General features: G+C 39.6%; 1 protein-coding gene across 1 annotated transcript in view; it reads left to right on the top strand.

The window, feature by feature from the left end:
- Positions 1–5,333, top strand: part of tgfbr1b (transforming growth factor, beta receptor 1 b) — a 57,570-nt gene extending 52,237 nt beyond the window's left edge. The window contains exon 9 of the mRNA XM_037079558.1: positions 1,471–5,333. Coding sequence (XP_036935453.1) covers positions 1,471–1,596 — 126 coding nt within the window. The 3' untranslated portion in view covers positions 1,597–5,333. The remainder of the gene's footprint in view (positions 1–1,470) is intronic.
- The last annotated feature ends 7,794 nt before the right edge of the window (positions 5,334–13,127 follow it).

Consider the following 13,127-nt stretch of genomic DNA (forward strand, 5'->3'; position numbering starts at 1 on the left):
AATGAAAAAAAGGACATAGATTGGTGTGATAAGCTTTTGGTTTTTCTGTAAAACTATGATTACAAGCAGGTTGAGGGGTCAGGAAACAGCGGCTGGTAAACATCAGGTGAAAGCTATTTATTTTCACCAGGTTCACACCTTGGAAGTGGTGGAACCTTAATTAATTCACCTTTTAAGAAAGCACAACTGGAATTTATTAGCTGATACTATATTAATTGAGCTAGTTCCAAAGAGCACCTCAGCTTGGCTTTGATCTAAGCATAAGACCTGGATGGACACGCTGAATTCCGTTGTGCAAAGTGATGACACATTATCAACATCTGGTGGTGGCGGTAAATAAGGAAGGAATTAGGGATTTTATTACTGGACACAGTGTTGGAGGTGGAGCCCATTCATTCCTATGAAAGCTGCTCACTGGTGTTTTGAAGCCAGAAAAGCTCTACTTCTATGCTGTGACAATACCAGGCTCACCAGCAGAGCCAGCTAACTTCCGGTTTAGCAACAGGTTATCGTGAATAAGGATGGTGCATTGTGCTTTTTTCTCAATTGGTCTATTGTTTTTTTTCTCTACTGTTTTCGACGCATTTATGACATGAAATACAACGTCAGTGAGGTACAGCACAGCGCTTCAGATACAAATCACAGACGGGCTGCATTGCCTGCAGGAATTGTGACTGGGGTCAATAGGCAATCTTTAGTGGGTATACCCGTATTTACTAAACCCATCGTAGACCCATTCATTTTGATGGAAAAGCAGCACTGGATACATGCTAAATGTGTTTATTTCCTGTTTTTTCAGAGATTGCAAATAAAGAAATACATGTGAACAAATGGAATTTAAAGCTGGACAATTTGTACAAAAAAGTAGGAATTACTGTGTGATTTAAAATGTTCATCAGAATTATAAGTATGAATTCTGGCACCACCAGTCTTGTTTTTTGATGCAGAGAAGTTAAGAGACAGTGCTCAAAAGATGGAAGGGTTCCCATTAATTTTCACTGGCTCACCAATTCCTCAATGGAAGACATACCAAAGTTAGTAATGAGATGAATGTTAAGTTCTATTGGACCCTATGAAAATCAGCTATTGATCTGATAACAGATCATGACGATAAAAATGAAAAATGGAAATGTAGCTCAATGAAACCAGGACAGTCAATATTTTTTGGAGGACATGGAATTAAAAAATATGTATGGATACGATCAATGTTAGAATACATGACAGGTATTGTGCTGTGAAGGAATCATGTTGATTGTGAATGTAATGGGAGACTGAATTTAACTCAGAACCTTACAAATCATGGCGACATTCAGATTTTGATGTAAGTGTTGGTCAACCCATCCAAACCCACGTCATCAAACCTGCAGTTGTCTTATTTTTATGCAGAACAGCAGCCAAGTTTATTTCTCAACTGTTCAAACATCATGTTGTAATCTAGTCATGTTAACCTTTGTCGTATCTCCTCCGCAGGCTTTGCGAGTGATGGCGAAGATAATGAGGGAGTGTTGGTATGCCAACAGTGCCGCCCGACTCACTGCTCTCCGAATCAAGAAAACCCTGTCTCAGCTCAGCCAACAGGAGGGAATCAAGATGTAGACACAACTACCAAACACACACACGCACACACACACACCTCTGACTCGCAACCATATCATAAGCATTATAGCATTATTGTCTTCATTATTATTCATCAAGTGTTTCTACGCTCTGGTTTGATGAGAAGTGAGGACTTCTTTTCCCCTTGTGCTCTCTTTTTCTATCCCATAAACTGATGAGTCCTGTAGCTGATACTGAGGAACCGTGTGTGTGTGCGTGTGCACATGTGCGTGTGTTGCACCGAGCAGACAAACATACATGCATGGGCTGGATGGATGGACCAAAGGAAGGATGATTGTGTCTGAAGGGGACAACAGAGGCATCAAAGGAAGCCTCCACTCATTATCCTCCATCTTCCTTCACTACACTCATCACATGAACACTCTGAAAGACCCATTGGGGCAACTGGTTTTCATCTTAAGGTCCGCCTCTACCACTCATCACACGCCCACCTATAGGAGCTCAGTCCCCATCAGATAAACAAAAGGCCAGACAGGGAACGAATCTGGGGGGCCTTTGAGCTAGCGCAGCTTCGCTCTCATCTCCTGTCATCGTCATCATTTTCATCACCCCCTCATTTGTGTAATAGCATTTCAATCTTTAATTCAGAGATATGAGCTACTCTTCAGTAGGGCTGCAAATTGCTAGTTTACATCTTGGAATCATATTTTTTGCCATGGAACATTTATATCTCTTTTCATTTCCAACAAAAAAAATGTGTTTGAAAAAAACTTTGGAGTCATCCAATTCATGTGATCTGTCAGCAGCCCAATACATTCATATCTGAATGTAACCGCATGTAATGCTCCTACATGTGTCATGTTTTCAGGTGAACCAGTATAGGAGCTTGCATTACTCATTACAATGAGAGATGTATTCTATTTCATATTCAGTACATGTATGGTAGCAATGAAATGCCTTAAAGATAAACCTAATTGTAAAATTCAGTCACTTCTGAATATTGTTGAAAGTTCTCACCACTTAATTTGTAGCACTTAAATTATTATTAACTCTTCATCTGATTTAATGTGGCTTGAAATTGCCTTAAAGTTAAAGGCTGCTAGAACTGGAATGGTGAAATGTAGGCACTAGAAATTCAAGATGCAAAGGTAAACCTTCCGTTGGACCATTGTCCTATCAGATTAAGTGTTCACATATTTAATACAGATAACACCAGTTAGCGTGTTCTCGTACTGTGAATTCTATTTCATCGAATTAAAGCACTTAGTTGGGGAAAAAAAAAATCACATCAAGTTTTCTGTTGGTGTAACTTCAGACAAATCCAAAACGTGGTTGTAATAACTAGAGTGTACCCTTCAAATCTTTTTGATAACACTCTAAAATAGAGCTGCACGATACATCATTTGAGCATTGTCATCGCGATGTACATACGCGCAATAGTCACATGGCAGGGCCTGCGATGTAGGAGGCAAATGAACTCATCTAATTTCAAGGGTACGTGACACACACTGTGCATGCAGACTCTACATGCACAGCGATCCACCAATCACATTAGTTCTTAATCAGTGTGCCAAAGCAGACCAAGTCCTGCGCATGGAGTGAGTTGCTGGTAACAACATTGACAAATGAGCAACAAACAAGAGAAAATTGCCAAAAACAAAGACTTGGTGCCAAAAAGAAAAGCAACATCAGTTATCTGGAATTATTCCGGCTACAAGAAGGATGATATTGACCAAACACGTGTTCTGTGTCGACAGTGTCTTGCATCTGTTGCCACAACAAGAGGTAACACAACTAATTAGTTTGACCATTTACGTCAGTACCACACATCTCTGTATGACAAAAACAGGTAACATCAGTGCAGGTTAATATTCCACATGATAGCAGCAGTGCAGCATAACATAAAGTGCTATTCAGGTCATCTGATGAAAATTCCTGTATTTTTTCATATTGCAATATATATTGCAGGGTTAAAAAACATTACAATGTCAGTTTTTTTCCAATATCCTGCAGCCCTAATCTAAAACATCATGACATCTTTACTAAAATGAAAATGATGATTCAGGCTGTTTACTTTGTGAAGTTGGATACTCTTATATTGTGTGTTGTCTTAATGACTGTCACGCTCAATTCAAGCCAACAGTGAATGCTTATGATTCCCTTTTGGACAACAAAAGTGTTTTTTGTTTTTTTTTTTGTTTTTTTTGTTTTAATGGCCCACTTTTAGAATTTAGAATTCTACTTTTATGATGGAATTAAATGAAAAACATCTCTATTTCCATTCCAGGGTACAGAGACTCATCTGGAAGTGCTTCTCTGAGCTTTTTGAAAAGAAGAGAAGTCACTATATCAACTTAAGACATAAGTTAGACATAATGTATTGCTTCTGTGCTGGTGGTGTGTAAATGTCAGTATTAAATTGAGGATGCATTACATTTTAGTCCTCAAATAGTAGGTTTTCCTATAAAATTGAAATTACTATAGCCATTTGTGGCTTTCATGCACAAAGAATGAGTAGATCAGTGTTTGTAAAATGTGTTGGAAGTCAGAGAATAGATAAACAATCAGTGGTTTTAACCCAAAGCAATTAAAAATGTTTTCCATTCTGTTAATGCACTGCACATTTTGCTAAACATACTTGGTGAAATATGTGAAAGTTGAGGATTTTTTTCCCCCCCTTTTCACTTCAAGCAGTTATTGATTTCTTGGCCATTGGTTTGCTGCTTGAAAACAGAGTTGCAAAATGAGCAGACAGTCACTGGCTTGGAGCTAACAGTAGCTCAGCCTTTACCAATAGTATTTCAGAGGGTAAAGATGATTTCACAAAGTAAACAGTTCTGGGGTGAAGTTGTTTGCAGCCCTACTCTGGAGTTGTTATAAAGTAGCATTGGGAACTGAAGTGAGGACCTGGGGGTAATGGGACAGTCTGTAAGCTGCCCTGAGGGGTCCAGACAAACATTGTCTTCATCTGTTCTTCATATAGTTGAGTTGTTAGCAGAACCTCTCATCTTTGCAACAGTTTTGCACCTGTTTTTTTTTTTTTTTAATTTGTTACTGTTGTATTTCCCCGTCTCCCTCTGCATTGGGAGGGAGTTGGACAGGTCAGTTTAATTTATTGTGTTTTTTTTTTTTTGTTTTGTTTTTTTTCCTTTCTGGTGGCAGGGGATCTTTTTTGCAAAACTAAACTGGACATAATGACCTCATTCATTTTTGGCGAACATGCTGCAACATATGCAATATACAGTAGATAAATGTGTCTATTTTCTATACTCTGCTCTGCTAAACCACAAACAGCAAGAACAACAACACCAACAATCAGCTGCCACCATGCCTTCCAAGCCAGCTGTTACCGGAAAGTGCCAGTGCTTTAAAAACCCAACTCCTCTCATGTCGGCTGCTGTGGAGTGTTTTGCTCTTGCCTGTATGCAGCTCTGAGCGCGTGTGTGTTGGGAATGCCTGCGGAAGCCATGGCGAGCATACGGCAAGCTCTTACTATGCACACCCAAGTAGGGACGGAAAGCAACACACAGCACGTCACAGCACCCACAACTCAGCCGACTCTCTGGTGCCATTTCGTCAATCCACCCCCCACCTCAGCAACAAGTCATTGTACAGCTTCTCCTCCTGGTGGACAGTGTCTGGAAACTGAGCTCCAGCACCTCAAACTGTGTTTTGTTGGAAAGATGATGCCACAAAAGCTCACAGCGGCTTCTGAAAAGAGCCTAAAAAGACTTGTAAGCATTACTGATATTGCCCTATAAATGTAAACTCTTGGATTTTTGATTTTCGTTCTTTTCATATGTTTGCGCCATTGACAGCGCAGCAGTGCAAATCAACTTTCAAGCGTTTTCTTCTTTGTAGGATAATCAACAAAAATGAGGTACATTCATTTAAATATAGCAAACGGATATTTACTAAGCCATAGGTTTTCCAGGTTGTGTATTTTTTTTTTTTCTTTTTGTGTGGCAAGGTCTTTTTCTACTAGAATGTACATTTACGAAAAACAAAAGGTGAAAAAAATGTGTAAAATGGACAATTTTGTCATTTCAGCTTAGCAAGCCTTAAGGGACCAACGCATAAGAGTCAGGATCTACTCTTATTTTATTTTCCTTTTGTTGTATTGTTGTATTAATCATATATATATATATATATATATATATATATATATATATATATATATATATATATATATATATATATATATATATATATATATATATATATATATATATATATATATATATATATATATATATATATATATATATATATATATATATATATATATATATATATATATATATATATATATATATATATATATGGGATGAAGGTAGTGTCATTATTCTATCTAAAGAACAAAAAATATATGTAGCACCTGATTTAACACTTGTTTTGAGTCAAGTGTTTGTCCTGTTGCCAAAATTGCCATACATCTAAACCCATTTGATTTAATTTTACAGATTTGCTAGTGTCTAACTTCCATCTAAAGTACTTGTCTTTTAGAGCACAGGTCAAAACAAAGTCTCCATTCAGTTTAAACGCACAAATGACTGCAGACAATGAATAATTAATACATTGAGTAAATAAGATTTGCCAGCAATTTGCTCTAAGAAATCCCTCTTAATTGTTCAGCAATAAGTGCACCTCTGAACCACCGTGGGGTTTACCTGTGTGGCAATTTAGATGTTGGTAAGTCTGTCTTTCTCCATTGCTTCTCTTTATGGATACATAATGTATTAATGTGCTGCTAATTAGTTGTCCGCCTCGCTCTCCGAGTCGAGGTGAGAGCTGCCGTTGGATGTAAATATCCTCAGATTGCCTGAATCTGATCATTCTGTGCCATGTTGCTTGGATGCAGCCCAGCCCATCGTCATTTGGTAGGCACTCCTCTCAAAGATTTGCTGAAGTATGTTGAAGAGTTGTTGTCAGCCACCATCTATGGACGTGCACCCAACTGCAGCAGCTCATTTCACTGATGAGTTCTTCCTCTCTATTTCAAAGTGCTGATCAACTCAGTCATCAGTTTAGTGTTTAATTAGAATGGAAAGCTGCCGCCTTCATGGATGATGGTTGAAAACCACAGTGCCAATCTATTGATGAGCATCAGAGTCGCTTGTTCTCTCTACTTTGATGCCAACACTTGCGACACAGTTGGAAATGCATTGAGACATATTTTTCTCTAGCCCGAGTGTAGAGGAGGGGGATGGAGAGCAAACACATCAAATTACTTTGGAGGTAGATATTCATTTAGAAAAAGTTCTTCTTCTCTATTTTTAAAAAACTCTGTTGATGCCCTTATTGCAACTGATAATGTAATAAGAGATGGATAATTTAATAATCTGTCAAAATACACAAACTGCAACTCGCAAAAGTTAAATCGAACCTTTTAAGCATTGAATTCCACAAAATGGCACCTCCAATATGCCTCTTCAGGGGCAGTGGTTGCTTTTCAGAGGAAGCCATTTGCAGACGGCACTTTTTGTTGACATGTCATAGTTTCAGGTAGTCCATCTGAATTTATTTGGTGACATCAGTTCTTGGTTCATTGGATAGAATTTTTAAATCAATCACAGCAACACTGAGAAACAAACTTCAAATTAAGTTGAAACATACAAAAACTGTTTTGGCTTGATAATTAATTCTTGACTTAGACAGAAACAGCAGTTTACAAAACAGTCTCTGCTCAAGGTCCACTCACTCACCTGTTCAAGAGATGGATGAAGCGCCGTCAGGTAACTCAAATGGGATTGACTGGGAGATTGGGAGACCATTATGTGAATGTAGGAGATGTACAGTCATGTTGGGTGTCTAGATACTTTGATATTTATACTTTGATATTTGACAGTCCCCACAAGGAAACACCAACCTCAGTGCAGCAGGAAGGGAGAATGATGAAACCTTTGGTGCCACCAATAGAAAATCCTACAACCGCATAGAAAAATGCAATGTTTGAACATCTAGCCGCAACAGTAAACTCATCTGCTGAAAAAGATTGCACATTTCTGTCAAAAGTTCCAAAACTAATCTGTGTGTGGACCTTAAGCGGAGATAGAAATTGTTAAACGATGTAATTACCTTTTTATGGAAAGCTTTTTTTGTTGAGTTTCCTTGATTTATAAATGCTGTTGCATTTTTCAGAGATTAAATCTGTATATTTAGTTGGCTAAAATAAAAACATTTCACCAGCGATATCCTGTAGCCTTTTAAACTGTACAAAACATTTATAATATGACAAGTTAATTTAAAAAGAAAATTGCATAATCAGTTGCTACAGGCTTTATTTACTGATTTCCTTGTCGTCCTTTTGTTATTTTTGAAAAAAAAAAAAAAAAGCAAAAGTTTGATGAAAAGCAGACAAGTTGTGATGTGCCCACGCATTAAGTTCCGCTGTTGAGTCATTATTGTGAATGAAGTATTCTTAAATATGTAGAAATAATCAGCAGTGGCGGATCAAACTTGTAAATATCTAGTGGAGTTAACAAAAGAAGAAAGCTATCCTGATATTTGAAAAAAGTAAAGTGGATATCGCTATGTTGATTACAAAAAGGGTGACAGACTATACTAAATTATGAAATTTGTACAAAAGTTGTCAAACTAGTAGTGGAAACTGGGGCTTGCCAGGGAAGACCAGGGCCAAGGATCCATCTTTCAAAGCCATGCGGGTTTTGGGGGGAAGCTAAATTTCAAAATCTCAAAGTATCCCTTTAAGTAAGTCCTGGCTAGCCCTGCTGGGCCATTGTGTAGGTTTGAGACTGTATAGTGTGTGTGTGTGTGTGTGTGTGTGTGTGTGAGCGTGTGTGTGCGTGCGTGTGTGTGCGTGCGTGTGTGTGTGTTCCATTAGCAATGTCATTCTCTGGGACATTAGCAACAACAAAAGCTCAACTCAACAGCACCTCTGGTATGCCTCTACTAGGACAACCTTCATTCTGTCTTAAAGTCACCAGCAGCCTTGTACTTTTTCTTTTCAAAACCCAAGATGACTTAACTGTAAAATGACGTTTGCACCCAGCTATTCTTTTGTGGTCTTTATACAGCAGTCTTTTTTTTTGTCCTTCACTCTATCTTGCCTTTCTCTCTTGTCATTCCATGTTCTTGAATTGATTAAACAGATATCTCGTAGCTACAAGGGCCAAACTTCACTGCAGCCGGTACCCCAGCTTCTCAGCTCCATATATGTCTACATTTCTAAACTTGGATCTGTGCCGTGTTTGAAACAAAACTAGTTTGTACAATACAATGACCGGAACAAAGGGGGATAACGGCTCACACTTTGAGACAGTCTCTCCTTGACGACATTCACAGGGAAACTACCAGAAGTAGGCTTTGGGGAGATTTAAACTTTGTCACTTCTAAGATCAACCATTTCAGAAGATTCCAAGAAATTGTTGGACACAGCCTGGACATGATCCAACAACTGTTTTGTTTGCAGCACACTGACACGTTATGAGAAAGACTGGTCAGATTAGCATTCCATACCCACAACATTGGAAGACTTACAATGAAGAGTTCAAAATTGCTGCAGCAGAACCAGAGATGATATCTTTTTTTTCTCAGACACATTTGTTATCCTTGTCAAAACATGGTGCCTGCATCGCCAAAATTTGTGTGCTATGCTAGTAGTGGCTGATATAGCCTTGAGCCTCTTGCCTGCAGTAAAGATGCGGGGCAGCCTGCAGGTCACTTCTTTCTAATGTCACACCTCTGATATTTTTCAAGTCATTTATCTTCAAACTTGTAATGTTCAGCCCCAGCTGACGCTGACTCAAGTGACATCACTGGAGGACATTTATCAGGCTCACAGCTCCCCCTGGAGAAACTCGTAATTATTTCCCACAGTGACTATAAACACCACAATTGTCTTTAAGGAGAGACTGAAAGTGTTTTCTGTTAGTTCCCTGTCTAAATGATGGCCTCGTCTTGTCCGTCTCACTGAGGGCATGCGTTCCCCCCTCCTCTATCTGTGGCTGTATTCAAAAGCTTCTGCCTGTGACGTGGCTGTTGAAACATACATTTCCAGCCTCAGGGTTGTAGACTTTTTTGGAATGATTGGGATTGAACCTGCTTCATTCCCTAACAGTTTTTCCTTTGGTAACCCAATCACTATGTGGGCCATGAAGAAAACGCTGTACCTCCTCTTTAAGAATCTTACCTTGCCTTCTCTGTCCTTAGCTTAGATTAAAGGGGGAGGAGGTCACTGTACACTGTTGATATGCAGCCACCATGCAACTTTAAACCTCGGTTCACTAGTCAACACAGTTGAAAGTTGTGAATGAGAGCAGTGCTAAGGCCTTTTGTGACTCAAACCCAACAAATGAGATGCACTGTGGTAGTTAGGCCTGGTCAAATATGCAGCCTTTTCATACCGTTCTTCTTATGCCAAGAAAGGTCCAAAACAAGCAGTTTCTTCTGCTCTTTGCGCATTGATGGAGGGCCAAAACAGGGAGGTAACATACACTATGCCAGCAGCTCTACCGCTTCAAACCACGCACTGATCAATTCCCACAGCTGTGAATGTATCGGCCCTCTCAGAGTCTCCAACCAATCCGAGCACAACCTGCGTAACTCGGCCCAAGGGTCATGGCAGCAACTTTGTAATCATGCAACTATCCACCGCACGGGTCTGTTTCTATCTCTTTCTCTTGTTATGCAAATTCTGGGCCAATCATGTCTGCCCAATCAGTCCCTCTGGATCACACAGGTTCAATGACCTATCTATGCTAGCATGATCCACACACTGTGATGAGGAACACGTTGGGGTCGAAAGATTGTCACGTTATTTCTTCATGGTTGCCCTCCATCATCTCAGCGACCTGTTATACAGTGGTCTCTGATGAAGCATCTGCAGTGGTCAAGTGTTAAGGTTGATGTGAGGAGTGGTTTGGGTCACTTAAGGGTTCAGGCGTTGCCTAGTTAAGACAGTTTTCCTCTCCGGTTCAATGCTGCAGTGAGGCCTTTGTGGCAACAAGGGTAGCAGAAAGCTTTATCACGTTTTATTTGGTGCCTAAGTTTGACAAGACTTCTTTTACTTTTCACCTCGAATGACAAGACTGCATGTGATTGTGTGTCTGCATCGATGTCTGCATTACCTGCTTTATAGATGTCATCCAAAAGCTGAGAAGTATCTTAAAAAAACATAATTAACATATTAAAAAGGTCACTTAATTGAAAAGAAAATACCTCCTTTTAAAGACCAATGTGTTTTACCTCACTGTATATATATTCTCTATTTGTTTACTCCAAGTTTGCAATTTATCTTTCTCTTTTGTTTCTATGAAATGCTTAAAAAAAGTTGAAGAGAATAATTTTCTTTTCTTTTCAATGGTACTTTTTTGTCAGATGGCATTGTATTGTGTTTGTGTTGTGCCCAAGCAGTATACTATTCCTCTTTTACCATGCTCTGTATATGACATGTTGGTTGTGTTCTGCGTGAGCTGTACAGTCAAAGCGCTTTACAAATGTCCAAGCCCCCTTCTGAGCTCTGGTACAAATGCCTTGTTCAATATGTTCTTTTGTTTAATGAAAAAAAAAAAGAGATAAAAAGAGTCTAAGTGAAGGTGGAGGAGGCTGGAAGTGAGGGTAGGGACTGTAAAGCAAGAACCCCTCAACAACTGTTGAACCCTCCTCACCTCACAACACTCTTGGATTTCTAAACATATTATTATCTTGACTTTTTTATATAGTGTGTACAGATGAATGAGAGATCAACATAGGAATTAGAGGATTGACACTTATGTTAACTTCTAACATAGCTGGAGTAGAAAATGGTGTGAATAAAGAAACAAAGTTTCACGACATCTGTTTTTGCTTTGTTTGTTTCACTGGGATGTCTGCAAACCTCACAATGGTAAAGTGCCAGCATCTGATTACTGTATCTCAGGCAAATGGATGTGAGTGTCTTGGTCCAGAGACTCTGCCCTTGGAGGCTAGGTGTACTTTTCAGTTGTCCACTAGAAAACAAATTTGAAATGTTTTAGGTTTCACAGTGTAATGTTTGTACAAATGGTGAATCAGTACAGTATGGGCCAACACACGCTTTACTCGTAGGTAAGAGGAGGTCATTTTCTGCATGATCACAAGAAACAAAGAACAAAAGAAACAAAGAACAAAAGAAACATGCATGTTTCGCATACACATACAGGACTGAAGGGGCTGCGGCTCAGGGGTGGAGCCAGTGACTTATTATCTGAAGGTTGATTTGATTCCCCAGGTCTTCATGTCAAAGTGTCCTTGGGCAAGATGCTAAACCCCAAACTTCTCCTGATGTGCTGACCTTGCATGGCAGCCAGCACCATCAGTGTATGTAAGAATTACTGTAAGTCTCTTTGGACAAAAGTGTCTGTTAAATGCCCCAAAATGTAAATGTGTCAAAGGTTTACAGCCACTTATAACGAACATGTACAACATGGCAGTCTTCTGTTTATTTGCAATGATTTCTGCAGCTCTCATTGTTCTGTGATGAAGGAGTGGAACATAAACTACTTTGTCACAGAAACATTCATGAAGTTTGGTTCAATAATGAATTTACTATAGGTCTTCTGAAAACATGATCAAATCTCTTGGATCATAGATATACATACAGTAACTGTAACATTTGGTTAAATGTCTCTTGACCATTCTCATCTCAGTTAGGTGCTTTTGGTATCCATCCACAAGCTTCTGGTCGTCCTCTGGCTGAATCTTTAACCACTCCTCTTGACATAATCGGTGAAGTTGAACTGAATCTATTGTCTTCCTGGAACACACTTGTTTCTTCAGCACAGTCCACATGTTGTCGACAGGGTTCAAGTCAGGACTCAACCCATTGTCCTGTTGAAACACCCAACTGCACCCAGGAGCCAGTCTGCTGATGATTTGAGGTTTTCCTGAAGATTTGGAGGTAATCCTCCTTCTTCATGATTCCATTTAGTTTCTTTAGAGCAGCAGATCCACTGACAGCAGAACAGCCCCACAGTGTAATACTACCAGCACCATGCCTGACAGTAGGTGTGGTGTCCTTGGGGTGAAAGGCCTCACCTCCTCTCCTCCAAACATATTGCTGCTCATTGTGACCAGACAACTCAATGTCTGTTTCATGTGACCACAGAGTTTTCCTCCAGAAGGTTTTCACTTTGTCCCTGTGATCAGCAGCAAACTTCAGTCCAGATTTAAGGTTCCATGTCTGGATCAAGAGCTTCTTTCTAACACAGCAGCCTCTCAGTCATGTTGGTGTGAAACACACCTGACTGTAGACAGTGACAGCTGTCTTCCAGCAGCTTCTAAGTCATTGCACAATTGCTTCTGGTGGTTTTTGGTTGACTCTTGACCATCCTGACCAGTTTTCTGTGCCATGTACTTTATACTCACAAACAGTTGCTGTATTCAACTTTGAATTTTAACCCTCTACCTTTACAAGTCTACCTGGGCCTGCTGCTGAGAACCCTCCTCACAGCATAATGCTGCCGCCACCATGCTTCACAATGGGGATGGTGTGTTTGTGCTGATGTGCAGCGTTTGGTGTTTACCAAACGCTGCACATCAGTCTAGTCTAGTCTGATGGTCAAAAAGCTCTCATCAGTTCAGTTCAGCAA

This window comes from Acanthopagrus latus, chromosome 19, assembly GCF_904848185.1.
Source record: "Acanthopagrus latus isolate v.2019 chromosome 19, fAcaLat1.1, whole genome shotgun sequence".
Classification (NCBI taxonomy): Eukaryota; Metazoa; Chordata; class Actinopteri; order Spariformes; family Sparidae; genus Acanthopagrus; species Acanthopagrus latus.